The sequence below is a fragment of the Xiphophorus couchianus genome, chromosome 9 (genome assembly GCF_001444195.1).
Source record: "Xiphophorus couchianus chromosome 9, X_couchianus-1.0, whole genome shotgun sequence".
NCBI classification, from domain to species: domain Eukaryota; kingdom Metazoa; phylum Chordata; class Actinopteri; order Cyprinodontiformes; family Poeciliidae; genus Xiphophorus; species Xiphophorus couchianus.
Window position 1 is genome coordinate 27,080,404 of NC_040236.1, and position 27,893 is coordinate 27,108,296.

A 27,893-nucleotide genomic window follows, 5' to 3' on the forward strand; every position below is an offset into this window, starting at 1 on the left:
ACTTCCGTAAGCGTCACGTTGTTACTTAGCATCATGGCGGCTGTGGAACAAACACGAGGATTCGAGTTAACGCAAAAATAGTGTTTTAGCCTAAAAAAAACCCTCATAAATGTTAATTTAGAGTCTTTTTGTATTACTATAATTTAAAATGAGCGACTTGTCGTCCGTGGGCCTGTCGGACTGGCTGGTGAAGCAATGTAAACAGCTGGGGCTCAACAAACCCACTCCGGTTCAGGAAAACTGCATCCCACCCATCCTGGAAGGTAACGGCTCTTCTGCTTAAGTGGAGGATAAAAAGCTGCATTTAGCCCACATTTTACCAGCTCGCTTTATGTGTTTATGGTTTTAAAGTAAAAAATAAATGACATTAAGCTCTTTTTAAGCCGAATCTACGATCTGCTTTCCCAAAATGTGCAACAGATAGACGAACATGCACTAATAGCACAAGTACATCGAGATTTACTGAAATTATTTGTTTAGGTAGTTTTAATGTCCACATTTTATCACGTTTAAACTACAAATTTGGGTGTATTTTGTTGCATTTTATAGACCACAAATCTACAATTTTGCCTCAGTCCAGCGGCTTGACCTTCAACTTGTAATTTTTGATAAATATCTAGTTCAGGAAATATTTTGTCATTTTTAAGGAAGGTAATTTTCTATCAGTTTTAGGTTTTAAAATAAAGAAAAAGAGAAAACCTTCACAGGAAAGTTTCCGTATGTGGGATGTTGAAACAAATGAAAATTTAAAAAATGCACTTTACAACTTAATGACAAAAAAATTAGATCTAAAACAATATTAGTATTTTTGATGTAACGTTTATATATCTGTCTGTCTATGGTTGTGATTGTAATGTGATAAAATGTAAAACTTTATAAACTTGAGGTTTCTGGTATGATGATGGATTTGTCTTTTATTTCAGTGACGGTTTGTTTAACACAGAATCTTATTTTTGGTTTGTCAGTTTAAAAGTTATACAAGTTTAAAACAAATAACTGATCATAATCATTTGTTTAATACACTTATTAGAGAAGAAAATGGCCCTCCGTTTTTAGCCTTTTCAGCAGGACCTTGTTCTGGTTCTGATCCAGATCCGTTTCTCCTCTCAGGGCGCGACTGCATGGGCTGCGCCAAGACGGGAAGTGGGAAAACGGCGGCCTTCGTGTTGCCGGTGCTGCAGAAACTGTCGGAGGAGCCGTACGGCATCTTCTGCCTGGTTCTCACTCCCACCAGGTCAGAGGTCACAGATTCACATCCAGTTATCACAGAGATCTTGTCTCAGCATATAAATAGCATTTATAATTGAAGTTTTTAAAATACAAACACAAAGGTTATTGTCTTGACATTTCACTCTGAATAAAGCCACTGAGAGAAAAACTGTTGAATAGAAATATGAATAATAATTAAACAAAAACGGGGCAAAAATGTTTTTTTCAACCAAAAACTCAGTGGAACGAAGTTAAATTAAACCCCACAGTAAATAAAAACATGATGTTGGTGCTTGACACAGATTCATAGAGATTTGCTTCATTTAGGAACCTTTCATGCAGGATTTATAATAATTTAAATCCATTCACAGTTTATAAACGGAGGGATCAGATTTCACCAACTGGCCCTTTGTCTGCTTGCCACTGATGGAAAAAAGCTGAAAGATTACTAGTGAACTCTCTGGCTTTTCGCTGCGCAGTTACATGTCTGTTGCTTTGCCCCTTAATGTTTTTGTAAATATTTATGTATTCAAACTTGGATTTTGGTTTCTAAATTGTTTAGCATTCTCCTGCTAGATATTTATTTTAAAATAAATATTTTCAAATGATGAGCATCACTGCAGTATTTTTTACTTGTTTAGAGGTTAAATAATATCGCTTTTATTCAGACGTGACTCTACAGAGGAATGTCCCAGAGCTGAACATGTTTTGTAATATTCATGCCTAAATTTTCAATTCCTTACTTCATATTTTATTTATTATTCCAATGTCACTAGTTTTAGCTCTAGATGCTTTTCCAGGCTGAGATTTAATGGCCTTAGCGTCGCTGATGTGAAAATGTGACATGTACCTTTTAAGACTTTTATGCAAAATTCATGATTTGCATGTTATTTTACTTCCATTTGGGTTTCTGCTGCTTCTAAAAACAGCATAAGAGCTTTAAAAGAAAACCTCAGATGTTTTTTGACAATAAGTTTACGTTTTTCAGTTTCTGGAAAATGAGCAGTTTCAAAAACCGTCAGAGGTACCCTGTTACCTAGCAACCGCAGCAGAGCTCCAGCACATTTTGTCAGCTGTTTTTACCACTAGATGCGTTGTACAATGGCTGCTGGAAAATTGAAGTGTTTTGTTGTTGACTTACCATCCAGAAACAACTTTCTGAATTCTTGTTTGTGCAGCAGGATCTACTTCTACTTTTCAAAGATGTACAGTTGCATAATTTGCCCACCCAGTAGCACCTTATTGGGATTTAAAGTGACAAGATGCCTTAAAAGAGAAAATAGACAGAACTGAGCTGACTAAAATCTCATTATCTAAGAATGATTTTGTGCAAAAAATGTAACGAACATGTTTGGTATCGCCTATAGACTAATCCCATACGTCACCATTAAAGCAATAAAATCTCTACAGATTCTCTATTTCTCAGTTGTTTTTTTAAAACTTGTCATGTGATGTCACGCAGGGAGCTGGCCTATCAGATTGCAGAGCAATTCAGAGTCCTGGGCAAACCTCTGGGTCTGAGAGACTGCATCGTCGTCGGAGGAATGGGTAACTACGTTTAGCGTCGCGTCAGAACCGGCCGCATCAGAATTCAGCATCGCTTGATTTCTGTGTTTAAATGAAGAGAAAGAAACGTTTACAGGATAAAGTGGAAAATGTTGCTTCCAGTTTAATTTCTGCCTTGTTGTGAGTGACTGGTTTCCTGTGTGGTGCCGTCTGGACAGACATGGTGAGCCAGGCCGTGGAGCTGTCCAACCAGCCTCATGTTGTCGTGGCAACGCCGGGTCGGCTGGCCGACCACATCCGCAGCTCCGACACCTTCAACATGAGAAAGATCAAGTTCTTGGTGAGGAAAAAATTTATATAAATATTTTATCACTGATGGAACAAAGATTTAAATCTGTTGCAATTAATGAACCAATTAATTAATTGCATGAAAAACAGAAAGGAGCTCAATAATTTACATTCCGATCATTAATATTTTTTAAAGATCCGTTTTGTTTAGAGTATTATTTATTCATTTTATTTATGGTTTCAGATGTATGCTTTATTTCTGATATATCATCCGATTATTTGATTTATTGCTCTTGAAGCTAAAGTCAGAAACATGTAAACCTGAAGTTAAAGTTCCTGAAGCAGTTTTGTTTTTGCCGACTGCCCACTTGTGACTCTTTTTGTGCTTTATTGTGTTTTTCTGTCAGATTTTGGACGAAGCGGACCGGCTGCTGGAGCAGGGCTGCACCGACTTCACCAAAGACCTGCAGGTGATCCTGAGCGTCTTGCCGGCCAAACGCCAGACGCTGCTGTTCAGCGCCACGCTCACCGACACCCTGCAGGAGCTGAAGAGCATCGCCATGAACAAGCCCTTCTTCTGGGAGAGCACGTCCGAGTGAGTCAACCCCATAATTATCATAGTCTAGAACCGCCGGCTCTGCCGAGCAAAGTCCAACTTTATCAGTTAAAGTTCCCAGCTCAGGAGACGTTGGGTGATGAAACCTGGAAACTTTTGAGTCAAATTTAATAAAAATATTCCAGAAAAATTGCTGAAATTTGGAGGTAAAAAGTGTTGACTCAGCGCGGCTGAATGCAAGCTTTGTAGGTTTCTATTTATAAAAGGAAATTAGTATCATGTATTATTTTCCCTTCACTTCACAAATATGGACCAGTTTGTTTTGGTCTTTCATGTAAAATCCTGCTGAATACTTTGACGTTTTCTGTTTTTTTTTTTTTTTTAGCTGTAATTGAATTTAAACAGGAGTTGAGAGAGAAAACTGCTATTTTTCTTTCACTTTTTGTAAACTCATGATTTGTCATTGTTTTTAATAAGGCTGCAGCTTTTCATTACTTCTGTAATCAATCATTTGGACAATTAATCAGATAAAAAAATTACCACATTCTGTAGTTTTTTTATTTTAAAAATATTAGGAATATATAAAAATGCAAATGAATTGAAATAATTCAATTTCTTTCCAAAATAAACATTTTGTTGCCTGAAATCAATGAAAACAGCTTTCTGTTGGTGAAAGCTTAATCTTTTGTAGCAAAGCATAAAAAATACTTTTAATTTCAAGACTGCATTGACTGAATATGGATACATTTTAGAACTGATCTTTGATTGTTTTGATTTACTGATCAATAACTGGAAAGATGCTTAAGATTTTGTTGTTTTTTTTTACAGAATTTGAACCAGATGAAGTTAAAACTTCAGAACTTTTTGGTATCATATTTACAGACAAAAAGTTTTAAAAAGAAAAAGTGTATATTTTATGTACAGTTTTTGCTCTGACTGTTTTTCTCCGAGTCTGTTTACTCCGATTAACAGTTAATCAACTACTAAATAAGTTTTATTTTAATAATTGATTAATTGTTGTTGATATTATTGTTGGTGTGAGGACGCGGACAGTGGAGGAGCTGGATCAGAGGTACATCCTGACTCCAGAGAAGGTGAAGGACGCGTACCTGGTCCATCTGATCCAGACATTCACAGACCAGCATGACGACTGGTCCATCATCATCTTCACCAACACCTGCAAGTAAGGAGCCACAAACATGCCGAGTTTAATTATCTTCCCTTTGTGATCTATAGGTTTATATGAGGCGCTAAAAAAAGTAAATTCTACTTACTTTGTACAAAGTAATTCACAAAAAGCATTCTGAAATTAAATAGGTGCAACTTTCTTCTTAATATTCTGCAATCTGGCTTTATGGATCAAATAAACCTTAAATGTGGAATAATTGTTGTGAGGAGTTACAACTTTTGTTTTCACTCTTTAAATAAAAAGCATAAAACTCCATCCATCCATCCATCTTCTTCCGCTTATCCGAGGTCGGGTCGCGGGGGTAGCAGCTTCAGAAGGGAGGCCCAGACTTCCCTCTCCCCAGCCACTTCTTCTAGCTCCTCCGGGGGAATCCCGAGGCGTTCCCAGGCCAGCCGAGAGACATAGTCCCTCCAGCGTGTCCTGGGTCTTCCCCGGGGCCTCCTCCCGGTGGGACGTGCCCGGAACACCTCACCAGGGAGGCGTCCAGGAGGCATCCTGACCAGATGCCCAAGCCACCTCAACTGGCTCCTCTCGATGTGAAGGAGCAGCGGCTCTACTCTGAGTCCCTCCCGGATGACTGAGCTTCTCACCCTATCTCTAAGGGAGAGCCCAGCCACCCTACGGAGAAAACCCATTTCGGCCGCTTGTATCCGCGATCTCGTTCTTTCGGTCATGACCCAAAGCTCATGACCATAGATGAGGGTGGGAACGTAGATCGACCGGTAAATGGAGAGCTTCGCTTTTTGGCTCAGCTCTCTCTTCACCACGACGGACCGGTACAGCGCCCGCTTGACAGTAGACGCTGCGCCAATCCGCCTGTCGATCTCCCGCTCCCTTCTTCCCCCATTCGTGAACAAGATCCCGAGATACTTAAACTCCTCCACTTGGGGCAGGACACGCCCCCTGACCCGGAGAAGGCACTCTACCCTTTTCCGGCTCAAGACCATGGCCTCGGATTTGGAGGCACTGATCCCCATCCCGGCCGCTTCACACTCGGCTGCGAACCGCTCCAGCGAGAGCTGCAGATCACGATCTGATGAAGCCAAAAGGACCACATCGTCTGCAAAAAGCAGAGATGAGATCCTAAGGCCACCAAATCGGATCCCCTCAACACCTTGGCTGCGCCTAGAAATTCTGTCCATAAAAGTGATGAACAGAATCGGTGACAAAGGGCAGCCCTGGCGGAGTCCAACTCTCACCGGAAACGAGCCCGACTTACTGCCGGCAATGCGGACCAGACTCTGACACCGGTCATACAGGGACCTGACAGCCCGTATCAAAGGGCCCGGTACCCCATACTCCCGGAGAACCCCCCACAGGGCTCCCCGAGGGACACGGTCGAACGCCTTCTCCAAGTCCACAAAACACATGTAGACTGGTTGGGCGAACTCCCATGCACCCTCCAGGACCCTGCCGAGGGTGTAGAGCTGGTCCAGTGTTCCACGACCAGGACGAAAACCACACTGCTCTTCCTGAATCCGAGGTTCGACTGTCCGACGGACCCTCCTCTCCAGGACCCCTGAATAGACCTTGCCAGGGAGGCTTAAGAGTGTGACCCCTCTATAATTGGAGCACACCCTCCGGTCCCCCTTTTTGAACAGGGGGACCACCACCCCAGTCTGCCAATCCTGGGGAACTGCCCCCGATGTCCATGCGATATTGCAGAGTCGCGTCAACCAACACAGCCCTACAACATCCAGAGCCTTAAGGAACTCCGGGCGGATCTCATCCACCCCCGGGGCCTTGCCACCGAGGAGCTTTTTAACCACCTCGGCGACCTCGCCCCCAGAGATTGGAGAGCCCAACCCAGAGTCCCCAGGCTCCGCTTCCTCAGTGGAAGGCATATTGGTGGGATTGAGGAGGTCTTCGAAGTACTCTGCCCACCGACCCACAACGTCCCGAGTAGAGGTCAGCAGCACACCATCCCCACTATAAACAGTGTTTGTGCTGCACCGCTTCCCCCCCGAGACGCCGGATGGTGGACCAGAATCGCCTCGAAGCCGTGCGGAAGTCTTTCTCCATGGCCTCTCCAAACTCCTCCCACGCCCGAGTTTTTGCCTCAGCAACCGCCCGAGCCGCATGCCGCTTCGCCCGCCGGTACCCATCAGCTGCTTCCGGAGTCCCACAGGCCAAAAAGGCCCGATAGGACTCCTTCTTCAGCCTGACGGCATCCCTCACCGAAGGTGTCCACCAACGGGTTCGAGGGTAGCCGCCGCGACAGGCACCGACAACCTTGCGGCCACAGCTCCGATCGGCCGCCTCGACAATGGAGGCACGGAACACGGTCCACTCAGACTCCATGTCCCCCACCTCCCCCGGGACGTGTTCGAAGTTTTGCCGGAGATGGGAGTTAAAGCTCCGTCTCACAGGGGATTCCGCCAGACGTTCCCAGCAGACCCTCACAACACGTTTGGGCCTGCCAGGTCTGACCGGCTTTCGCCCCCACCACCGGAGCCAACTCACCACCAGGTAGTGGTCAGTGGACAGCTCCGCACCTCTCTTCACCCGAGTGTCCAAGACATACGGCCGCAGATCCGATGAAACGATGACAAAGTCGATCATCGAACTGCGGCCTAGGGTGTCCTGGTGCCAAGTGCACATATGGACACCCTTATGCTTGAACATGGTGTTCGTTATGGACAATCCATGGCGAGCACAGAAGTCCAGCAACAGAACACCGCTCGAGTTCAGGTCGGGCGGGCCGTTCCTCCCAACCACGCCCCTCCAGGTCTCACTGTCGTTGCCCACGTGAGCGTTGAAGTCCCCCAGCAGAACAAGGGAGTCCCCAGGAGGAGCACTCTCCAGTACCCCCTCTAAGGACTCCAAAAAGGGTGGGTAATCTGAACTGTCGTTCGGCCCGTAAGCACAAACGACAGTCAGAACCCGTCCCCCCACCCGTAGGCGGAGGGGGCCATGTTTCCTCTTCGGGCTGAGCCCGGCCGGGCTCCATGGGTAAAAGCCCGGCCACCAGACGCTCGCCATCGTGCCCCCCCTCCAGGCCTGGCTCCAGAGTGGGGCCCCGGTGACCCGCGTCCGGGCGAGGGAACACCAAGTCCAATGTTTTTACTCATCATTGGGGTCTTCAGGCTGCACTTTGTCTGGTCCCTCACCTAGGACCTGTCTGCCTTGGGTGACCCTACCAGGGGCATGAAGCCCCAGACAGCATAGCTCCTAGGATCATTGGGGCACTCAAACCCCTCCACCACGATAAGGTGGCAGCCCATGGAGGAGCATAAAACTCACTTACTAAACAAATGCAGTCAGGTTTGATGATTGTTTATTTTATTTTATGAGTTTGTCGATTGACTCAACTGAAATTCCTTGAAGATGTTTTGTAGAAATATACAAGAAAGATGTTTCTGTTTGGGTTTTGATGAAGGTATCTGTTACCATTGGAAGGAATTTAAATATTGTTTATTTCTGTATTAGTTTTGTTCAAATTCTTTTTCCTTTTCTTGTTTTCTAATTTGTGTATGAATAAGTTAAAAATAAATAAATAATTAAAAGTGCATTGATCAGGTAGAGAAAAATCAAACATTAAATATTTTTTTTTTTTTTTAGGAGCTGCCAGATTCTCACGATGATGCTGCAGGCGTTCAACTTTCCTACAGTCTGCCTGCACTCCATGATGAAACAGGTGAGACTGATCAGAAGAATTGATTAGAAACGTCAGTAATGACGTCAACGACTAACTTCATCCAAAGCAGCATGTTCTGATCAGTTACACTGCAAACAAATCAACATTTTTAACAAGTATTTTTGATCTAGTTTCTAGTGCAAATATATTAGTGACCTGAAATAAGACAAAATTTACCTACAAATGATTTTTTGGCAACATATAGGAGCTTAATTTCAGTCAGTAATTCCTTAATATTGATGAAAAAGCCGTAGTTCCTCTGGCAGATTGTTTCACTGGTGAGTAAAAACATCTCCCAATGGAACTACAACTTTTTCGATAAAATTAAGGCATTATTTACTGAAAACAAGCTCTTATGTCTTGCTAAAATGTCACTTTTATGTTTGTATCATTTTAAGTGTTTTAAGTTATTTGCACTAGAAACTAGACCAAAAATATTTGGTAAGATTTTGTGTTTTTGCAGTGTACTCTTGCCCGAGAAATGATCATTTAAAATAAATGGCGGCCATTTTGTTTCTGCAGAAACAACGATTCGCCAACCTGGCCAAGTTCAAGGCCAGCGTCTATAAAATCCTGATCGCGACGGATGTGGCTGCCAGGTGAGTTATCGTAGATTGGACTCGTTTTAGGACGGTTATCGGGTTTGTTCTGATGGTTTCTGTTTGCTCCGACTTCAGGGGTTTGGATATTCCAACAGTCCAGGTCGTCATCAACCATAACACCCCAGGACTTCCCAAGATCTACATCCACCGAGTCGGGAGAACAGCGAGAGCAGGTAGCAGGCTGGTTTACACTAACATCATGGCGGCCATGTTTAATCCACTCTGAATTGATTGATTTGGTGAATAAATGTCATTTTTGATTTTTCTCTTTGTAGGGAGGAACGGAGTGTCAATCACACTGGTGACGCAGTACGACATCCATCTGGTGCATTCGATCGAGGAGCAGACCAGTAAGTCTGAACATTATTATAATAAAATAAAAACAATAATGAGGGGGAAAACTATAACTAATAGAAACTGTACTGCGTGTTTATAAAACTAGCTAGAGCGTGCTGAAATTACAGATATAATATCCTTCTTATGTGTGTTTATGAATTTATTTATCAGCCTTTTGACCTGAAGGGAATTTTGTTTCTTCCAACACAAGCAGTTGTCAGCAAATTACGGCTCTCCATGCTCTTCATAGTCCCCAAAATGCCGACAGCGAAAGTTGGAATAAAATGACAGTCAGTTGTTGTTCAACAATAATTTAATACATGTTTTTGAAAATGGTATCTTCTGTTGAGTATTTATTACCCAATTAATGTATATATAATCAAAATACAATACTTAAGTTAACTTTTAGGTGCAGAATTCAAAAAGGTCAAAGTATGAAAAAACTAAAATTACTACTATAACTAATAATTGCTAAGCTAGCTTGATAAATCAATCATTGACTGGAGGACAGTTCAGGCAGATTTTATTTTATTTATTTTTTCTGCAGAGACGAAGCTGAAGGAATATCCCATGGAGGAGAAAGAAGTCTTGAAGATCCTCACACAAGTCAACGTGACTCGGCGGGAGTGTGAAATTGTACGTTCTTCTCTTCTCATTAAGGATTTATGTATTTTGTCATCTAAAAATAAAAACATCCTCTAGTTGTTGCTTCATTGGCAGCCATGATGTAAAAATGTGAATTTATTTAAAATTCTGTTACAGAGGCTGGAATCGACGGACTTTGATGAGAAAAAGGAGATTAACAAGCGGAAACAGCTGATCCTGGAGGGGAAGGTGACTAACAGCTGCACATATCACAGATTAATTCATTTATTAGTTGTATAGTTCAGAAAGAGACGTGTTGATTTAAGTATGGTTTAAAGTTAATAAAAAATTACCTTTAGCAATAACAAGTTAAAATGTCTTGGTCCACTGGCAGATTATTTCATTTGTAACTAGTACTTTTTAAAATGAATATTAAGAAATTATTTACTTAAAACAAACTCCTATTTCATGCTGAAAAGTTACTTGTAAGCTAGTTTTAAATTATTTTAAGTGTATTAAGATATTTGTGATAGAAACTACACCAAAAATCCTGATTTGTTTTTGCAGTGTAGTGACTAGCCACAGTACATGTTTTGCTTTACAATTCCTGCACATAATAAATCAACAATATATATATATTACAATAGAAATGTGATCAGTGTTGGTAGATAGAACATCTGATAGAATATACTCATTCCAATCAGAACCGCACAGCATTCTGGGGGATGTAGGCAGAGGAAAGGCTTTAACCACTCATCCTCTCACACCCTGTAGAATAACTTGTGGTTACCTAGCAACAACAAGAGTAACTTACAGTTTTGTCAAGTTCCTACTGCTGTTCTTGTGGACATTGAAACTATTTTCAATTTTAACTTTAATTCATGGTTAGTTTAAGCCAGTGAACTTTCTAATTTAAGCTACTGGTGGCCCACAAAATTTATCAAATGGTAAAATTTTATTTAACCAGGTGTTATTAAAAACTAATTTAGGATATTTTTTTTTAGTTTTATCTACTAAAAAATAAATTTATTAAATTTATATCTTTAAAAGATCCAAAACATAAAAAGGCCTCCAGACTGTTGCCTTATTAAAAGAGTCAGTTTCCAAATTTCTGGGTCATGAATTGTTTTCTATTTTGTTGGCCCAACAAAATAATTTCAAGGGTCACAAATGGCCCCCGGGCCACACTTTAAACACCCCAGGCTTAAGAGAAATATTTTATTTTTTTGCATATTGTGCCTGTTAAACTAAAATTCCTCAGTGTAAATAAGACGGAGGGATCTTTCATTTACCGCCTTCTCTGTTATTGAGTGTTGATGGAAACTGAATCCATTCGTTTTAAAGTTCCTGCCGTTGATTTGCGACCTCTCTGCCGTGGCAGGACCCGGACCTGGAGGCCAAGAGGAAGGCCGAGCTGCAGAAGATCCGGAGCCAGAAGAAGAAATTCAAGCAGAAAATCCAGGAGAGCATTCAAAGACAGAAACACGGACAACTGAAGAAGAGAAAACAGACCAAGAACAAAAAGGCAGAGCTGACCGCATCATAAGAGCTGCCTCTTGTATATATATATATATATATATATATGTTTCTATATGCAAATAAAGTTCATGTCACTGAAGCTCAAATCGACTACCTTTATTGATTCAGTTACCAAGGGAAACACCGTCTTGTGATAAAACAGCACTGCAAAGAATATCCACTGCTTCAAACGCTATTTACATCACATTAAATCCACGAATTTAATCTCTGAACTCAAATATTCAGATCGGATGCAGATGTTTGAGCAAATCTACTGAACCACTTCTAAGATAAAAATCACTGCGCGTTTCAACCGACCGCCGCTCCGATGATGGAAAAACTACAAAACTATATTAGGGCAGCGTTTTCCATTAAAGCTATCAACATGTTAGGCCTTCAGTGGAGCGGGTTAAAATAATTTATAGCACAAATGAGAGCCGGATGTCAACAAAACTCTGAGTTAAACATCATCTACCCGGAACAGGATTGTCACATGTCTGCAGACGTGAGAAGCAGGTGAGGGCTACATTCTTACAGGAAGTGTTGCTTACAAAACTACAATCCCATCGGACAGTTTGAGGAGGATACAAAAGTCCAGGTGAGGGAAGGAAAACGGCGTCTGCCTCCTTCCTGTAGTCAGCAAAATGCTACAAAAGAGAAATCTTTGTAGAAATGGGCCAAAAAAACAACACCACCCGCTGATCATGATGCACACAGCAGCAACTGATTGAACAACAAAAAGGCCCTCAGATCTCCAGGAAGCTAAAACGTCATAAATCTCCAAAAAGGAATAAAATACATAAAGCAAGCAGAACAGCTCTGGACAAATCAAAACGCCACTGAAGGTAAAATAAACTCGACCAGCCTGTTTTTACTCCACAGAGAAGGAAGGTGGCTTTTAGTCAAGACCAACATCAACCTCGCTGATTCAACAAAACTCCTTTCTGTGGCGGCCATCTTGCTCTAAGGGGTCGTCAAATGCTGGTAGTTCAACTCCTAACTACATTCATGGCTGTGCTGCAGCTTTTTATCTGAAGGTTGAATGGTTTTAGGCACTGATTAGTATTTGTATCTTTTAATTCATCCCACCGTCATCTGATCAGAGCTAACGGCGTTCCTGCTGATCAGGAAGTTTTAAAATTACAGGATTAATCTCATCCCCAATTACGGTAGTTTGGCCAAACAGCCACACCTTTTCTTTATAAATATTTTGTTTCCGAACTGGTTTCTCCCTCAGCCACCTTCCTTTTCTACCTCTCAGTGGTTCGATTGCCTCGTCGTTTCCCTCCACACTTATTCCACTCCCAACTCAAGCGGGGATTCGTTCATTGGGTGTGGAAAAAAAACACTTTCCGCTCCGAGGAACCCCTCAGCACAAAGCGTTTAAGCATTCGCCAATCTAAGCACACAGAGTACAGTCAAAAATAAAATAAAATAAATCTGGTCATGAAGCGAAACGCCAACAACCACCCGCCACTGTCGTGAGATTACAGTAGGAAAAAAAAGCCTTAAGCTGAAACATCAAATGACACTGAGCCAAATATTTACTGCTGGTCATGTTTTGATAGTTTCACCAACTATTATTATTTTTCGATGCAATTTTGTGCTCTGTGGTAAGAAAGGTATTCAGAGAAGAAAAACTGTCCCGTGGCGATCACCACGTCGGTCGGCGGGATTTGCGTCTCATGCCTGCCTGAAGTCCGCGCGCCGCGTCCGCCGCCGCCTCGCTGGAGACCTTGTGACGGCGCCGGCGGTTCCCGAGGCAAACGAAGGCATTTCGACGTCAGACTGGAGTGTTCCTGCGTCCTCTGAGAGGGAGAGTCGACTGCTGCTTCCTGCGGAGGCTGCCGAGGAGTCCGGGCCCGGCGGGGTGTCCTCCCCCGACGAGCCGAATCGTTTTTAATTCTCTGGGACGTTGAGGCAGGTTGGCGATCAGCCCGTCTTCAGGTGAGGTCGGGGAGAGAGAGTGTCGTTTTGTTTCTGTCCAAATTTTTAGAGTTCTTCAAAATTCCACTGATTGGCTTTGATCCTGGAGCGTTTCCCAGAAGCTGCGGGTGTGGACGGCCGGGGTTGGGGTTTGGGGGAGCGGAGCCTCTTGGATTCTCAGGAGAGACCGCGGATCTCTCGTCTGTTTCCCTCAGCAGCCCGACCTGATGCCGCCAGATCCTCGACTTTCCTCCTTCACTCAGCACGGACGTCGCCTCTCGCTCGCTCGCTCACGCGGCCTCTTTCCGTCTCGCTGCCCGTCTGTTAGCGCTCTCTCCTCCTCCTCCTTCTTCTTCCCTCCCATTCTCTCGCTGGTCATCGGTTTGGTTTCGCTATCCCGTCGCTTTCACTTGGTGGTGCTTCGGATGTAGCAGAGGAAAACAGGTATCCATTTTATGTTTTTATTATTTCCCGGATTAAAAAGCTGATGAACTAAGCTCAGCTCAAGCCTAGCTCCCTTCTTCAGGCAACCTGGAACACAGAAAGCCGCTTTTCAGATTGACTTTTGTTTACTATGTATTTAAAGCTGCAGAGTGTAATATAAAATATATTTTTAAAATATCATGTTGTTGCAGTACGGTAAGAGATAGATAATCAGTGGAGGGAAAAAGAAAAAACTATGAAGCTCCTCTGTCTCCTCCCAGTGCTAACTGGAAACAACCAATCAGAGACCGGAGGCGGGTCTTAACGCTGTCAATCATTCCTCTCTCTCCCCTATGGTCTCTGATAGCAGCTAGCATAGCCTGTTGTGAATGCTCAGGCTAGTTAGCATAGCCACCGATGGCAGCAGATAAATGGTTTTCCTGCAATACTAAGTTGTTTCTCTGCCATTAGCACATTGAACAGCGAGTACATGAGGATGATTGACAGCTCTAAGACGCCTCTGGGTCTGATTGGTTGTGTTTGGTCAGTACATTTCTTCAGACAGCAACATTAGCACAAGGAGGATGTGGAGGAGATCGATCTTTTCGCAGATCATCTTTCTCACATTTTTTAATCAACGTAACAAACTGCAGCTTTAAAGTTTATTTTGAGTCTTAATACTAAATCAAAAATCAAAACATTAATCCTCAGGTAATCACTTTAAGTGAAAAAATGCAACATTTTCAGGGGAATAAAAATCTACTCCAACCAAGCCCCCAAAATTTTAAATTCACAAAAAAGAAATCATCAGTTAATTTTATATTTACTCAGCTCACTCTGATATTAAAATATGTTAAATGAACTGAAGATAATAAATAAGGTACCAAAGCTTATATAAAATTAGTAACTTTGGTTGAGTTGGTTAAATATTAAATCATTAATTTTTGTAGTAAATTGTTTTATATTTTCTGATTTTGAGTCCATGACATGATTTACACTGAGTGGCTGGTTAACTGCATGATAGCTAAAACTGATCAAGAAAGAAAAAATCCTGCAACACGGAATAATTGATATTGGCTTTAAACATTTTATATATTTAATTATTCATATATTTTCCAAATTAATTACAGATCTTTGTATATTCAGGATGCACCATTATTAAAACTTAATACTGATATCGGACATTAATACTAGGCCTGTCACGGTAAGAAATAAACCAGGTAATTTTACGAAAGGCAGCTGAGAATTTGCAATACTTTTCTTGTGTCGCATCTCAATTTATTAAAAATATCACAATTAACCATTTTTCTAGTTGTTCCTTCACTCATTGATTCGCTAACTGATTAAATAAATGCGTTAGTGAGCGAACCGTAGCTACTTACACTTTAATACTGTGACAGTCCAGTCACCCCGCCATGCTGGTACGCACGTTCACCCTGGTAAGTCGAGTCCTGGGACAAAGCTACATCGATCTGGGACTTGAACTCGTCGCCCAGGTAGCTATCCTGCAGAAGAAGAAGAAGAAGAAGACAGGAAGCATCAGAAACACGCAAATCAAACTAACTTCCTAAACATCAGCATGATTTGTTTTAAGGTTAATGGAAAACACATTTCCCAGATAACGAGGAGAAAAGTTACTTTCAATAACTTTTCAATAAAGTTATTGAAAACTTTAAGTTTCAATAACTTAACTTAAAACCTGTTTGGTTTATTGAATTTGTAAACTGAAATTCAACTGAATTTATCCAAACGTCACAAAAATAAAAATAAATGACCGAAAATAAAGAAAAAAACCCTCAAGTTTAGATATTCTCTGTAATAAAAGGTAGATGTTGTTAAACCCTGAGTATCTGTGTGTTACCTGGGACAACTCTGGCTGGGAGAGGCCAGGTTGGCTCATCTGAGAGGGCTGGCTCATGGAGATGTAACCCTGAGTCAGTGGCCCCTGGGAGAAGGACTGGGAAGCCCCGTCCTGGCTGGCCTGGCTGTTGGGCCCGTTGCCGTGGTGAGCCGAGCCGCGGACCCGCTGCCTTCCTCCACGTCCAGGTTTACCCTTCATGGCACCGCGGCCTGAAGACGAAGGAAGAAACACAGAGGTGAGAAAAAAAATAAAATCTACAAAACAAAACTGAGTATCCAAATAAATTATATTTATACCAGAAACTAAAAGCCATCAGTAAGTAACAGATGACATTCACAAACACCATGTTGTCATAGTTTATTTAGTTCAGGGGAGGCAAACTCATTTTTATTTTGGGCCATATCAACAATAAGAATGTTCTTAAAGGGCTGCTTGTGCCAGAATATATTAAAACTGTTAAAATATCAATAAATAGCTGTTCTTCCAGGATTTTGTGATTGTTTTAGTGGGGTTGTTTTTTTCAGAAAAAATGTGCAGATTTTGTGGTGGCAGTTTAAAATGTTTGTAAGGATTTTTTGCAATATTTGTGCTAATGTATTATGTTAAATGTGACTTTTTATTAATTACCGTATCGCTCATGGACTATAACTCCACATCATAAGCCTGAGACAGCAGTCACTTAAAATCAAAATCAATCAGCCTGAGACAGGAGTCACTTGGTCAAAAACCAATTTTTGGTTTTTGACCAATTTTGAGAAAAATAGCAGTAAAATCAGTAAAAATGTGGAGATTTGTTGGTTTTGTGTGAATTTTGCAGATTTGTGAAAAACTGGAGAGACTTATTAATCTAATTTGGAGTCTAAAGGGCCATTTAAAAAGCTACGGCGAGCCAGATTTGGCCCCCGGGCCTTGAGTTTGACACGTGTGCTCTAGTTTGATTGGTGAGGTGTGAATGTGTCATCAGACTCTAGTGTGGACCGAAAAAGTGAACTCCGGTGTGGTTAGAGTGCAAGCAGACCAGAGACCGCTCTAAAAGCAAGAAGTGGACTATAGCACAGGGCATTCTGGGTAAATACAGCCAAAACAAACGTGAGAGTCTAGTGGTAGCGGGAGAAGTAGCTTGTGTTGTTTTTTTTACCAAAGACAAAAGAGAAATTATACAACCACTAAAATCGGACGATATTTTTATTTACATTTCATGAAGAAGAAAGTTGCTCAGAAATCTGCCTTCGGAGGCTTTTGAGTTGTTTCCTTCAGTTATTATTGGTGCAGCGCCCCCACAGGCGAGGAGGGGAAAAGGTTTTTCAAAGGATTTGGATCGTTTGACAGTAGAGCAATGAGAAAGTGAACCGTAACAAATGTTGCATCAAACTATCAGGCGTGAAAAACAAAACACTCCAAAAGTTTCCATGTTTTCCTCTTTGGCTGTCCTGCTCTTTACACACTCCCAGTGTCTCGTTTTATTTCACACCCTTAGAGTGCGAGAAGCTACAAACCAGTGAAGATACAAACAGTGTATGCACAGAGAAAAAAGATGTTCTAAGTACCTGCAGCCGGGCCGTTGGTCTGACCCAGATAGCTGGGCGGAGGCATCGGGGGCATCACCAGGTTGAAGGGTATCGGGATGTTCATGGCCGCCATCTGACCCGGCCCGGTTCCAATCATCCCGATCTGATCGTGAGTTTGGAAATACATGTTGGACGGACGTCCAGCTGAAACACAATTCAGCACATCAGTCGAGGACAAACGCAGACGACTGTAGAAATAACGTGTGATTTTAAAACGGTGAATAAATACCAGCGCTGCTGCGGTCGTAGGCGGAGCCTGGGATGAGCGCCTCGCGGGCGTCGTACATGGCGGTGCTCATGAAACGTCCTCCCTAACATTCAACGCACAACAATATTAGTTCATTAAACCCGAAAACCTGAGGAAAACTGACGTTTCAGATGAATAAGTCACAGACCGGGTTGATGGTGTTGACCAGTTTGCGAGGCTTGCTGAACTGCATGAGGCTCTCTCTGAGGTTGTTGAGCGGGCCCTCCACCAGAACCTTCTGCTCCTTGTAGTAGTTCAGCAGGTTGTTCCACAGCGGCTGCTTGGACAGCGCTTTGGGGTTCCCCACGATGATCACTCCGTACCTTACGCACACACAAGACAACGGGTTAAAAGCTGAGAAAGAGAAAATAACCTCGATATTTTAAATAAAACTAATACTTGACTTAGATGCATCTTAAAAACAATAAAAGGGTCATCTTGTATTTATAAACTCTCAATATCATTGGCCACACTGCAAAAACACAAAATTATTCTTAATTTAATCCAGAGATCAAAATATTTAAAAATATGAATCAAGAGTTTAGGCCACTGTCAAATAAAGAAAAACCAGAGGCCACATTTTATTCAATTAGAACGAGCGTGATAATTTCCATAACGATTATTAATATTTTTTGAAGGGCAATTTTAACTCAGTTTATTTATGTTTTCATTTGTGCTCTGCAAAAATACAAAATCTTAAAGTATTTCTTGTCTAGTTTCTACTGCAAATATCTTTGTACACTTGAAATAAGACAAACTAAATTAAGTATTTTTTTAGCAAGAAATAGGAGCTTGTTTTAAGCCAATAATTCCTTAATATTGATAAAAATGTATTAGTTCTACTGGCAAATTATTTCATTTTTAGCATGAGAAAAATATCTGGCTGTACAGAAAATAATCTGTGAATGGTACTGGTACTTATTCTTACGAGGGAAATTATTGACATCGTCTTATTTCATGTGTATTAAAATATTTGCACTAGAAACTAGACCAGAAATACTTGGTAAGGTTTAATTGTTGTCTGCAGGGTCACTTACTTTGCTCTGGTCAGCGCCACATTCAGACGCCGCGGGTCATTCAGGAAGCCGATGCCCTGATGCTCGTTGGCTCGAACACAGGACAGGATGATGAAATCCTTTTCTCTGCCCTGGAAGGCGTCCACACTGGCGATTTCCACTTGCTGTCCAGAAACAATACAAGTGAAGAGTTGAAGTAATTAAATCAAATAACGTCAAATAAACTGGAGCCCTGGGTAAAGGTTCGTCATTACTCAGCTGTTTGCAGGTGTTGTAGCTTGAATACACTGTAAATGTTCAGTGTTGATAAGATAATTTTATTAGTCTCCCATAGGAGAAATGTATACAACAATACAACAATAAAAGCCTACCCAAAAGGACAGTAACCACAAATGAATACATAAAAACAAAAAAATACATAAAAGCACAAATGTCAGATTGGCAGTACAGCCCCATAACCATTTCCATTCACATACAATACACCCTCTACATACTACTGTTGGTCATCGTCTGGACCTCCTGTTGCTCTGTCCAGGTCTGCTAGTCTGTCATTTATCAGGTTAATGGTACAAATGAATGTTTCAGACGGTTATATTTGCACAGGGGAACCCTGAACCGTCTCCCAGAGTTCATAAGAACAGATTCATAAGAACAGATTGTGACCCATCAGACTAGAGGTTCTGAGCTTGCCTGACGGTCCACCTGCTCAAACAGGTGCTGTGGAGAAGATAGATCTGGAGTGTTGATATTCTTACTTGCCATCTTCACCAGACTTTGAATTTGAGTTTTTAATTTAACGGTAAGATTTCCAAACGGTACCTGATACAGCTTGGTGTGCAGGGAGCCGCTGAACTGCATGTACTGGACCAGGTAGGAGCGCTGACCCTCGTACGGCGTGATGATGCCGATCTGGTCCGGTTTCGCTCCTGCCTTCAACAACCTGGTGGTGATTTTCTCCACGTTTGCTGCCTCGGTCCTGGAAAACATCAGCATCAGGTAAATTTAAATATCCATACTGAAAACAGAGGAAACAACAAATAAATTGTTGCAGATTGGATCAGTAGTTCTGATGTAAAAAGTGTAGTAAGAGCTTAAGCTGGAGGATAAATTGACCCAGCAATAAATAATAATATTGTCGCTTTAAGACCATTTTCAAATAATGCAAGTTGTTGTCCTCAAATACTAATAAACTTTAATTTTGTAAAGAATAGTTAACACTGGAACTGGAAGTTATTTTAAATATCCAAAATAACAACCAAAAACAATAAATAAGAAGATTATTTACTGCAAAAACACATCTTTCACCAAGAATTTTTGGTTTAGTTTCTAGTGCAAATATTTAGTACACTTGAATTAAGACAAAATTAAATAAGAAGCTTTTCAGCTTCAATATTAAGTAACTTTTTTTACTTAAATAAAGTTCCTACTTTTTGCTGAAAAGTTACTTTTGTTTAGTTTTTGGCACTAGAAACTAGACCAAAAAGTAGTTGGTAAGATCTTCAGTCTTTTAAGTGTAAAATGGATTTTAATGTCTCTGTAAACAAAATTGCTCTTCAAAAATATTAATCATTATCCAAAGGAAATTACTGAGCACATTTTAATTTATTTTAACTAATTGCGATGTCTGTTTTCTCTTTATGATAGTGGCTTAGACTTTGATTCATATCCTTAAATATTTTTGATCTTTGGATTAAATTATGAAAAGCAACCAAGGAAGATGGCTGTTGATACCTGTTCAGGTATGACGTTCCAGAACTGGCGATTTCCTCCTGACCCTGAGTCACGTAGAAGAACATGGGTTTGTCCGGTTGAGGCCACTGGAAGTCGAAGCCTTTCTTGATGCGATCAGCTGGGAGAAAGAGAGATTCGGGGGTTTTTTAAGCTGCCAATCTGCAGGAGGAACCCACACATGTGAGGAAACCAGAATATTTGGGCTCACCTGCTGTAACGCCGTTCTGCAGGGAGCCCTCGTAGAAGATGTTGGACGGAAAGGCACTGAGAGCCGGGTGCATGCGGTACTGGACCTGCAGGCGGATCGGCCGGATTCCCAGCACCACCAGTCGCTCGAACAGAGACTGAGACAAACCCGCCTTTGCCGCTTTCTTACACATCACCACCGGACCCAGCTGGCAGTGGTCGCCCACCAGAATCAGCTGCAAAACAGGCGAGTCGGACAGCTGAGTTCCACTTGTGGGGCAGAACTTCCCAATCAAAACCAAAACGGGTTCATACAGGTTTCCCACAGTGAAGTTCAAACACCTTCTAAACATCTTCAGGGTAAGTTTTCTAACTTTTCAAGCTCTACACGTTGGAAATAAAAACAATACTAATTAACCACTTCCCGATTATCTAATTTATTCCTGACTATTAATATCTTCTGATAGTATTTCACATTCTAGAGGAGAGACAATGTGAACTAAAATATAACAAAACTTGTTTGGAAATCTCTCTCACTCCCTATGCACATTACTGGTCCGAGAACAAAACACTAATTTAATAAAAAGGCCATCAATTTCATGAACTTAGTTGAACACATAAAGTAAAGACCAACATTTAATTCAATTACACAGATTAATAAGTATATTGGCAAATTAGGAATAACACTAATTTGTTTCAAAGTTTAAATTACCTTCCTGATCAAATTAAATGCTAAACCACAAAGAAAATCTCTAAAAAAGCGTTTGCCAAGTTTTCTGGCATTTAGCAAATAGATTTTAGATAATTTTGCCAATCTTAATTTACCTAAAAAACAAGAGAGGTTTGGCCTGCTTTAACTTCAGACAGTGAAAAAATAATTTCTCTTTTCATCAGGTGTATGAAAATATCCAACTGTAAATAATTGTTGTCTGAATATCAAACACTTTTCGCTGAACTGAAATTCAAGCAATTCCAAGAATTTGAAGAATCCATCAGACTCTGATTTAACACTCAGATGAGAATGAAAGTTGTTTCTGTAATGAAGCAGCATTTAGCATGGAGAAGGTTGTTTTGTTTCCTGTAACGGTACCTGCTTTGCTCCCAGCACCACCGGGACCATGCACTCCGGCTCGGTGGCCTGGGTGCTCTCGTCGATCAGAATGGACCGGAACTGCATCTTGGCCAGACGGGGATCTCCAGCTCCAACGCAGGTGCAGCAAATCACGTCAGCGTTCTGCACAATGAAGAGGAGACAGAAGATTGATTCCTTCTGTCTGTACGGCATCAACAAGCCAAATTAAAGGTGACCCCTTATTGTTCCTTGAACAGGTTAGGATACATCTGCAGGCTGTACTAAACCTGTTCATTAATTTTTTATTTTTTACACAAAATCATTTTTCACTGATGATCAGTTCTGCCTATTTTGAGCTTTCAAAATGAGCTTCACTTTAAGTCCAAATAAACTGCAGCTGGCCACGCCCCCAACTACAACGTTTACACTCCTGTTTTTAGAAACAGTAGAAACCCAAATGGAAGTGCAAAAAAACCCCACACAATGGTGAATTTTCCATAAAAGGTCTTATTTCTTCTTAATGCCACCTTGAATAAAATTTAAGGCCATAAAACCTATAAACTATAAGTACAGGGGATGCTCGGGGGATCCTGCTGTATTACAATCAAGTTTAGGACAAACTGAAATATATGTCTATGCTTCTTACACTCCATGTGGCTCTTTGAATGCATCAAAGCCTTGCATGGGTTGGCATCAGAAATGAACCAAAAGCAAAAACAACAGTTAACCAGCCAACCGGTGTTAAATTCCTAATAACTCATGACAGAAGTAAATCATGTAGCTAGCAAGAGTAGATTCGCAGCTAGCTAGTGGTAGTCTCAATCGGACGGAGTCACAGAACACAATCAAGATATCTGCGCACGACTCAAACGTTTTCCTGACACAAAGGTCCCAACAGAAAAACAGCAACATATTAAATAGTTGTGCCACATGAGGGCAACTTACTATTTACTTTATGAACTTCAGACTTTTTAACGATGCAGACACCGTGAACAAAACAGAGTTTACTTCAGAGTCCGTCACTGTTTTATGGATGATCTTATTTTTCGCACACAGAGAACCCTGAGCTCTCACCATGAGCAGCTCCCTCTCAGCGGTGCGCTTCAGAGCCCGGTAACGCTTCTCGTCAGCAGACGACAGCTCTCCGGTCTCATCCTTCAGCTGCTGCAGCTTCTGGAGCTCCGGCATGCTGCAGAAACCGAGAGGAGACACAAAAACCTAAAACTCACCCACAGTTCAATGCTGTCCCCATGAGACAAGCAGAGCTTTAAACAACAACGTTTACATCTGTAGCAATTACAAATATCAGAAACATTTAACTGAACAAAGTAAAAATTTATTTAATGGTTTTGAATTTATGTTATGTTTCTTTTTCAGTTTTTTTCATAATTTAACAAGAAAAACCATAAGAATATGAACAGATGAGCAAAGACTTACAGCGATGATGACTGATGGGTTGCAGTTAACAATTAATTTAGTTTAAATATTTTATAGAATAAAAAGCAAAAACCAAATGAAGCTAAAAATGCCACTTCAAGAGTTTTGGCTAAAACATACTTACAGACAAAAATGTTTTTATCTTAAATGCAAAATGTTTTTAGAAAGTTTTGGCTTAATTACTGCTTTGAATATGTTGCTTTTTTCACCAAATGAAATTTATTTTTGAGTCTGTTCAGTCCACTTAACTATTAGATTGATTAATCGTTTCAGTCTGAGATGATTGTTAGCATTTTCTAACTTAACCAGAACCAAACATGGTTGCAGCATTCAGCTTCTATGCACCACAAATCTGGAATAAACTTCCAGAAAATTGCAAAAGTAGCTAGAACACTGAGAGCCTTTAAATCTAGACTAAAAACCCACCTGGTTGAAGTTCCTTTTGAAACATCAATGTGACGTGTAACGATGGCACTCTAAGACGTTCTAAGACTTTATATTTTAGTGTTTTATTAATGTAAAGCGACTTGAAATGCCTTACGAAAAGAGTTAATTGAAATGTGGTTATTGATTGATTGATTAACTGATTTAACAACAAATATTAAAACACGTTTAGGTGTTTGAAGTTCCTTCTCCTCCGCTGACCTGTCCATGTTGCTGATCTGGTTGTGGAGCGCCAGGAAAGAGACCGGAGACTCGATGGCCTCCCGGCTCTTGGCGCACAACCTGACGACCTTCAGGCCGGTCTTGTCAATCTTCTCCGTCAGCTGATCCACGGCGATGTTACTGGGAGCGCACACCAGGACAGGTCTGCAGGACCAAACACAGAAACAGTAAAACTGGCATCTAGAGCGCGTCTAAATTTAAGGATGATGTGTCTCACCCATTTCCCTGTCGGGACAGGTGGTACACGATCGTGGCGGAGGTGACGGTTTTCCCGGTGCCGGGCGGCCCCTGGATGAGACTGAGCGGCCGCTGCAACACTGTCTTCACAGCGTAAACCTGGACAAAGGTGCCGTTTTTAATACAAATAAACAAATAAGTGAGAAAACTACAACATTAGATGCAAATAATGGAGGGTAATCAGAGTTTGACTCTGACCTGTGAGTGGTTCAGGTCCGGCAGGCCCGGAGCAGTGAAGCGCTTCGGCAGCTGGCACTTGATGGTGACGTCTTCGACCTCGTGACCCAGAAGTTTGTGGTAAATGTAACCGGACACGGAGGTTTCATCGACAGCAAACGTCTTCAGGGCGCTCTGCATCCTGAACAAAAAAACAAACAGGGAAAACGACTCCAAGTCCAAATGTGCAACTTTTAGCTTTTGGATTAGGAAATATTTTAAAGCCTCTTTAAAATAAGGACTTTTAAGGAAGAGTGCCTTTGAACTGGAAACTATATTGAAATTTAAATTAAGACAAAGTTGAAATAATCACCGGATCCAACAAATGTTTATGCTGAGTGACTTTTAAGTTGATTTAATTTCCTAAAGCTAGAATCACAATTATGAATGGAAATCTGTGAACAGAGCAAATGTTCTCCATACTGTTGTTTTCCAGACGTTCTGCAACAGTTTTTGGAAGAACCTACAGGAGCAACGCTTCGAAAGGATGTGAGAAATTACCTAAAAAGGTAAAGCTCAAATAGAGTAGGACTCAGCGGAAAGAAGACAGAGGAAAGAAGAAAAGTGGAATATTTCGCACCTGATGTCGTCATTGCAATATTTTCTAAAATCGTGCAGCCCTGTATGCAATCATTAAATACTTTTTCTCCTATCAAGTGCTTTTAAAAGAAGACAAACATTTTCAAACTTCTGATGCATTTATGCTTCTGTGTTTATTTTTTGCTCAGTCAATCAATATTGTTGCCTTAAAATCCAACAAACAAAATATTATTTTTCATAAATCTTTCTTATCAATTCTGTGTTTGAGGGACTGAAGCTACAAATTATTACAATTAAATGTAAATAATTCCTGCCACCTGATTTGTAGACTAGGATTGGCCAGAAGATCCACGGTTTTATGAATTACACATGAAACTTGTTTTCCAATCATCTCTGAACCAAATCTAAAGTTTTCAATAAACAAGGCCTTTGATCTTTACTAATCACCAATTAACTCCTAATTAATAACAATTTTTAAAATGGTAAACAAACTCAATTTATATATCAAGTTGCTTCACACTACAGCCACATTCACCCAGTGATATGAAGCTCAAACTAATATATAATTGTAAAATAATTCTAAATAAATTATGTAAAACATTTTTAGAAATTATATTATTTTTTAGACATAACTTTCCTGAGGCTCCTGGTCATTTAAATATGTAATGGGAAGGTTATAATGGAAAATGAATTGAGAAATACAATAATTTTTCCAGAAAATAAGAGCATATAGTAAAAACTGGAACAAACCCGAGACATACCCAGAATGCCAGTATTTTTATTTTTATAATTTAAATTAGGGGTGCACCGATTGCAGTTTTCTGGCCGATTGAAGATCTTTTAAAAAGCCTAACTTACCGATTCTAATTTTGGCCGGTACCATTTTTTTGTCTGAAATGCTGCTCAATATATCAAGAAAGTTGCTGAATTGGCAACAATGGGGTGACTATTAAATGTGAATGTGCAGACATGACCTGGTCGGCCGGTTTGTCGGTCAAACTTCTCTCACAGGAGAAAAGAAAAGCACAGAGGTTGATTTTTAGACTTTTGCAGAGGTTGATAACATCGGTGGACAAGATTGGCCGATCACCGATCTCCCAAAATTAAAGAAACCGGCTGGACGATAAATCGGTGCACCCCTAATTTAAATCTTTAAAAATGTCACAAACCTGTCAAAGGAAGTTGATTTCCAAACAAAATCCACTTGGAAGTTATGAGGGATTTCCACAGGCGCTCCGACGCTGCTGCGCAGCTCAATGGCAATTTCATCCCCATAGTCTTTAAAAACAAGCTATTAAGGAAAAAAACAACACAGCTGCACTTTAACAATTTTTAAGCATGTCATTGATTTGTTGAGCTGTTGGGAACATAAAGGATACTGTCGGGGACTTTGATGACATGGCCGATGCCTTTCCACAGAGGAGCCAGATCTCCTTTGTAGCGCAGGCAGATCTCATCGCCCTGCATCAGCCGCATATCTGGGATTCACCAAAAACAAACAAGTTACTAACCTGTTTATGCTGAAAAGCGACAAAAACATCAATCACGCCCTAAGACTCATGACAACAAACTAGTGAAAAAAAATAAAATAAAAAAAAATGTAGGGATGCCACCAAAAAATGCAGGAAGGAGGGAGGCTGCATGCAAGTCTGATGACTGAGGGGAGTTTGGAGGGAGCTACAGCGACACCACAGAACCACTGGAGGAAACAACGTTGAAAGCATTACCACCTGAATCCGTCTTGGGAAGTGTGAAATATGCAATCCGCTTTTTGTTTAACCCCAGGTCCCACCTGACGGTTATATTATCTTGAGTCTGGAAAAGAAAACAAAAAACAACTGAACATCTGCAGAAGAAGAATCAGTAAAGTCACAGGTGTTTAAAAATGAAAACTAATGTGAGTTTTTCTCATGCATTTCTCTCTTTTTGCGGTGAGAAACGCTGCTATGGCAACCATTGCTGCTATGTTGAATTGCAGGGGAAGCAAGTTCAGTCAATGAGATTTTTTTCCTGCAACTTTTACACATCAATCAAAAACTCTCCAGATCAAATCGACTGTAAGTTGACCTTCTCAGTACGATGGAGACGTTTGAGCCTGGCGGTGAACAGAACCGACTGCGGTTTTATTAGGACTCAACATAAAGTCATCTCAACGCTGTGTGGAGAAACGAGGGAGGGAGCTTCTGCATTTATTAAAACTAGGCCTCATTCATAACTCCTCACCTTTAGTCACTGAGGATCTGTGGTCTGTTGGTCTGTTTTACACTGATTAAGACGAGACGCAGAGGCTTCAGATGTAACATTAAAACATTACTTTACATTAAATACGCTAAGATGTTTCTCGTTTAAAGTAATTTTGGTGAATATTGCACACTATGCATTGTTATTTTCCACATATAGTAGCAGTGGTAATCTAAATAATAAGGCCTATGGTAGTTTGTTTCAGTAAAGTTATTATTTTCCTCTTTATTATTATTATTATTATTATTATTATTATTATTATTATCTTTCATTCTACTTAGAAATTACAAAACAGCCAAAAAAAGTAACAAACACAGCTTTATTAAATGCTAAGTTTGTCATATTTAGCTCATTTCTGTGATTAAATGATTCTAAGCAGCAGATCTGAGGGTTTTAGAAAACTGTTGGAGAGTAAAATCTAAAATAAAAATAAAAATCATTATAAAGGAAGAAAATGTGCTGCACTTTTCAAAATGATCCCTTTTTTGCAGAGCAGTACCTCCTTAACCTTATACTAAACTCAAACAACAAAGTGAATCACAAATCATAAAATTTGCTTTTACAAATTAAAAATAAGAGACTGAATTAAAACAGAAACTGAATAGTCAGTATTTGACTCATTGATTGTTTATCGAGGGAATGTTGAAAGTTTCAGTAACGCAGAAATGCTTTTGTTAACCCCACAAAACATGAAAAATAACCTGGAAGATTAAAAGAATATGAATCCAAAAAAAAATCTGCAGTAATGTTTGAGATAAGAAGCAAAACTCCTATTTACTCATTTCTTTATCCCTTATGATTTAAACTCTTCTATTCATGTATTTTGCACTCTGTACCTGTGACTCCTTTAGCTTTTTGTCATAGTCGGCCTCCAGTTTGACCAAAGGGCCGAAGATGTTCTGGTACTGGTAGGCGTCTTCGTAGCGTAGCAGCACATGCTGGGGTTCTTCATCCACTCCGGGTTTCTCCAGGTCTTCCAACGTAGCGCCAGGATTGTCCTTAAAATAAAAAATAAAACAGTCAGATAGAGCCGGCCTGTAAATCTAAGCGGCGAAGGCGTTTCCTGCAGCTGCAGGATGCTCTAAATGCCTCGTAAAGCA

General features: G+C 40.8%; 2 protein-coding genes across 4 annotated transcripts in view; one reads left to right on the forward strand and one right to left on the reverse strand.

Moving 5' to 3' along the window:
• On the forward strand, positions 1-11,533 carry ddx49 (DEAD (Asp-Glu-Ala-Asp) box polypeptide 49). Its single transcript, XM_028027330.1, has 13 exons — positions 1-263; positions 1,111-1,234; positions 2,672-2,757; positions 2,934-3,055; positions 3,411-3,598; positions 4,602-4,742; positions 8,310-8,385; positions 8,908-8,984; positions 9,063-9,160; positions 9,263-9,337; positions 9,871-9,959; positions 10,086-10,157; positions 11,290-11,533. The coding sequence occupies exons 1-13, from the start codon at positions 149-151 to the stop codon at positions 11,452-11,454; spliced, it is 1,428 nt and encodes a 475-aa protein (XP_027883131.1). The 5' UTR covers positions 1-148; the 3' UTR covers positions 11,455-11,533.
• The window catches only part of LOC114150704 (regulator of nonsense transcripts 1), a 22,024-nt gene continuing 5,659 nt past the window's right edge, over positions 11,529-27,893 (reverse strand). The window contains exons 6-24 of one of the 3 annotated variants that reach the window (XM_028027320.1): positions 27,630-27,791; positions 26,283-26,367; positions 25,932-26,030; positions 25,722-25,830; positions 23,995-24,154; positions 23,777-23,895; positions 23,539-23,703; positions 22,531-22,645; positions 21,475-21,618; positions 20,407-20,620; positions 20,199-20,316; positions 19,287-19,443; positions 18,489-18,631; positions 17,600-17,774; positions 17,434-17,515; positions 17,184-17,348; positions 15,637-15,845; positions 15,158-15,280; positions 11,529-13,883 (exon numbers count right to left, since the gene is read on the reverse strand). In XM_028027320.1, coding sequence (XP_027883121.1) covers positions 15,161-15,280; positions 15,637-15,845; positions 17,184-17,348; positions 17,434-17,515; positions 17,600-17,774; positions 18,489-18,631; positions 19,287-19,443; positions 20,199-20,316; positions 20,407-20,620; positions 21,475-21,618; positions 22,531-22,645; positions 23,539-23,703; positions 23,777-23,895; positions 23,995-24,154; positions 25,722-25,830; positions 25,932-26,030; positions 26,283-26,367; positions 27,630-27,791 — 2,541 coding nt within the window. In that variant the 3' untranslated portion in view covers positions 11,529-13,883; positions 15,158-15,160. Of the gene's footprint in view, positions 13,884-15,157; positions 15,281-15,636; positions 15,846-17,183; positions 17,349-17,433; positions 17,516-17,599; positions 17,775-18,488; positions 18,632-19,286; positions 19,444-20,198; positions 20,317-20,406; positions 20,621-21,474; positions 21,619-22,530; positions 22,646-23,538; positions 23,704-23,776; positions 23,896-23,994; positions 24,155-25,721; positions 25,831-25,931; positions 26,031-26,279; positions 26,368-27,629; positions 27,792-27,893 lie in introns of all 3 variants that reach the window. The other 2 variants (XM_028027318.1, XM_028027319.1) reach the window with 2 other exon arrangements.

What these genes read in the sequence shown, in the direction of transcription:
- ddx49 (XM_028027330.1), top strand. Translation starts at nt 149, where the DNA reads ATGAGCGACTTGTCGTCCGTGGGCCTGTCGGACTGGCTGGTGAAGCAA. An exon ending in TTCTGGGAGAGCACGTCCGA is followed by an intron (nt 3,599 to 4,601) that starts GTGAGTCAACCC and finishes TGTTGGTGTGAG; the next exon opens with GACGCGGACAGTGGAGGAGC. An exon ending in GCGACGGATGTGGCTGCCAG is followed by an intron (nt 8,985 to 9,062) that starts GTGAGTTATCGT and finishes CTCCGACTTCAG; the next exon opens with GGGTTTGGATATTCCAACAG.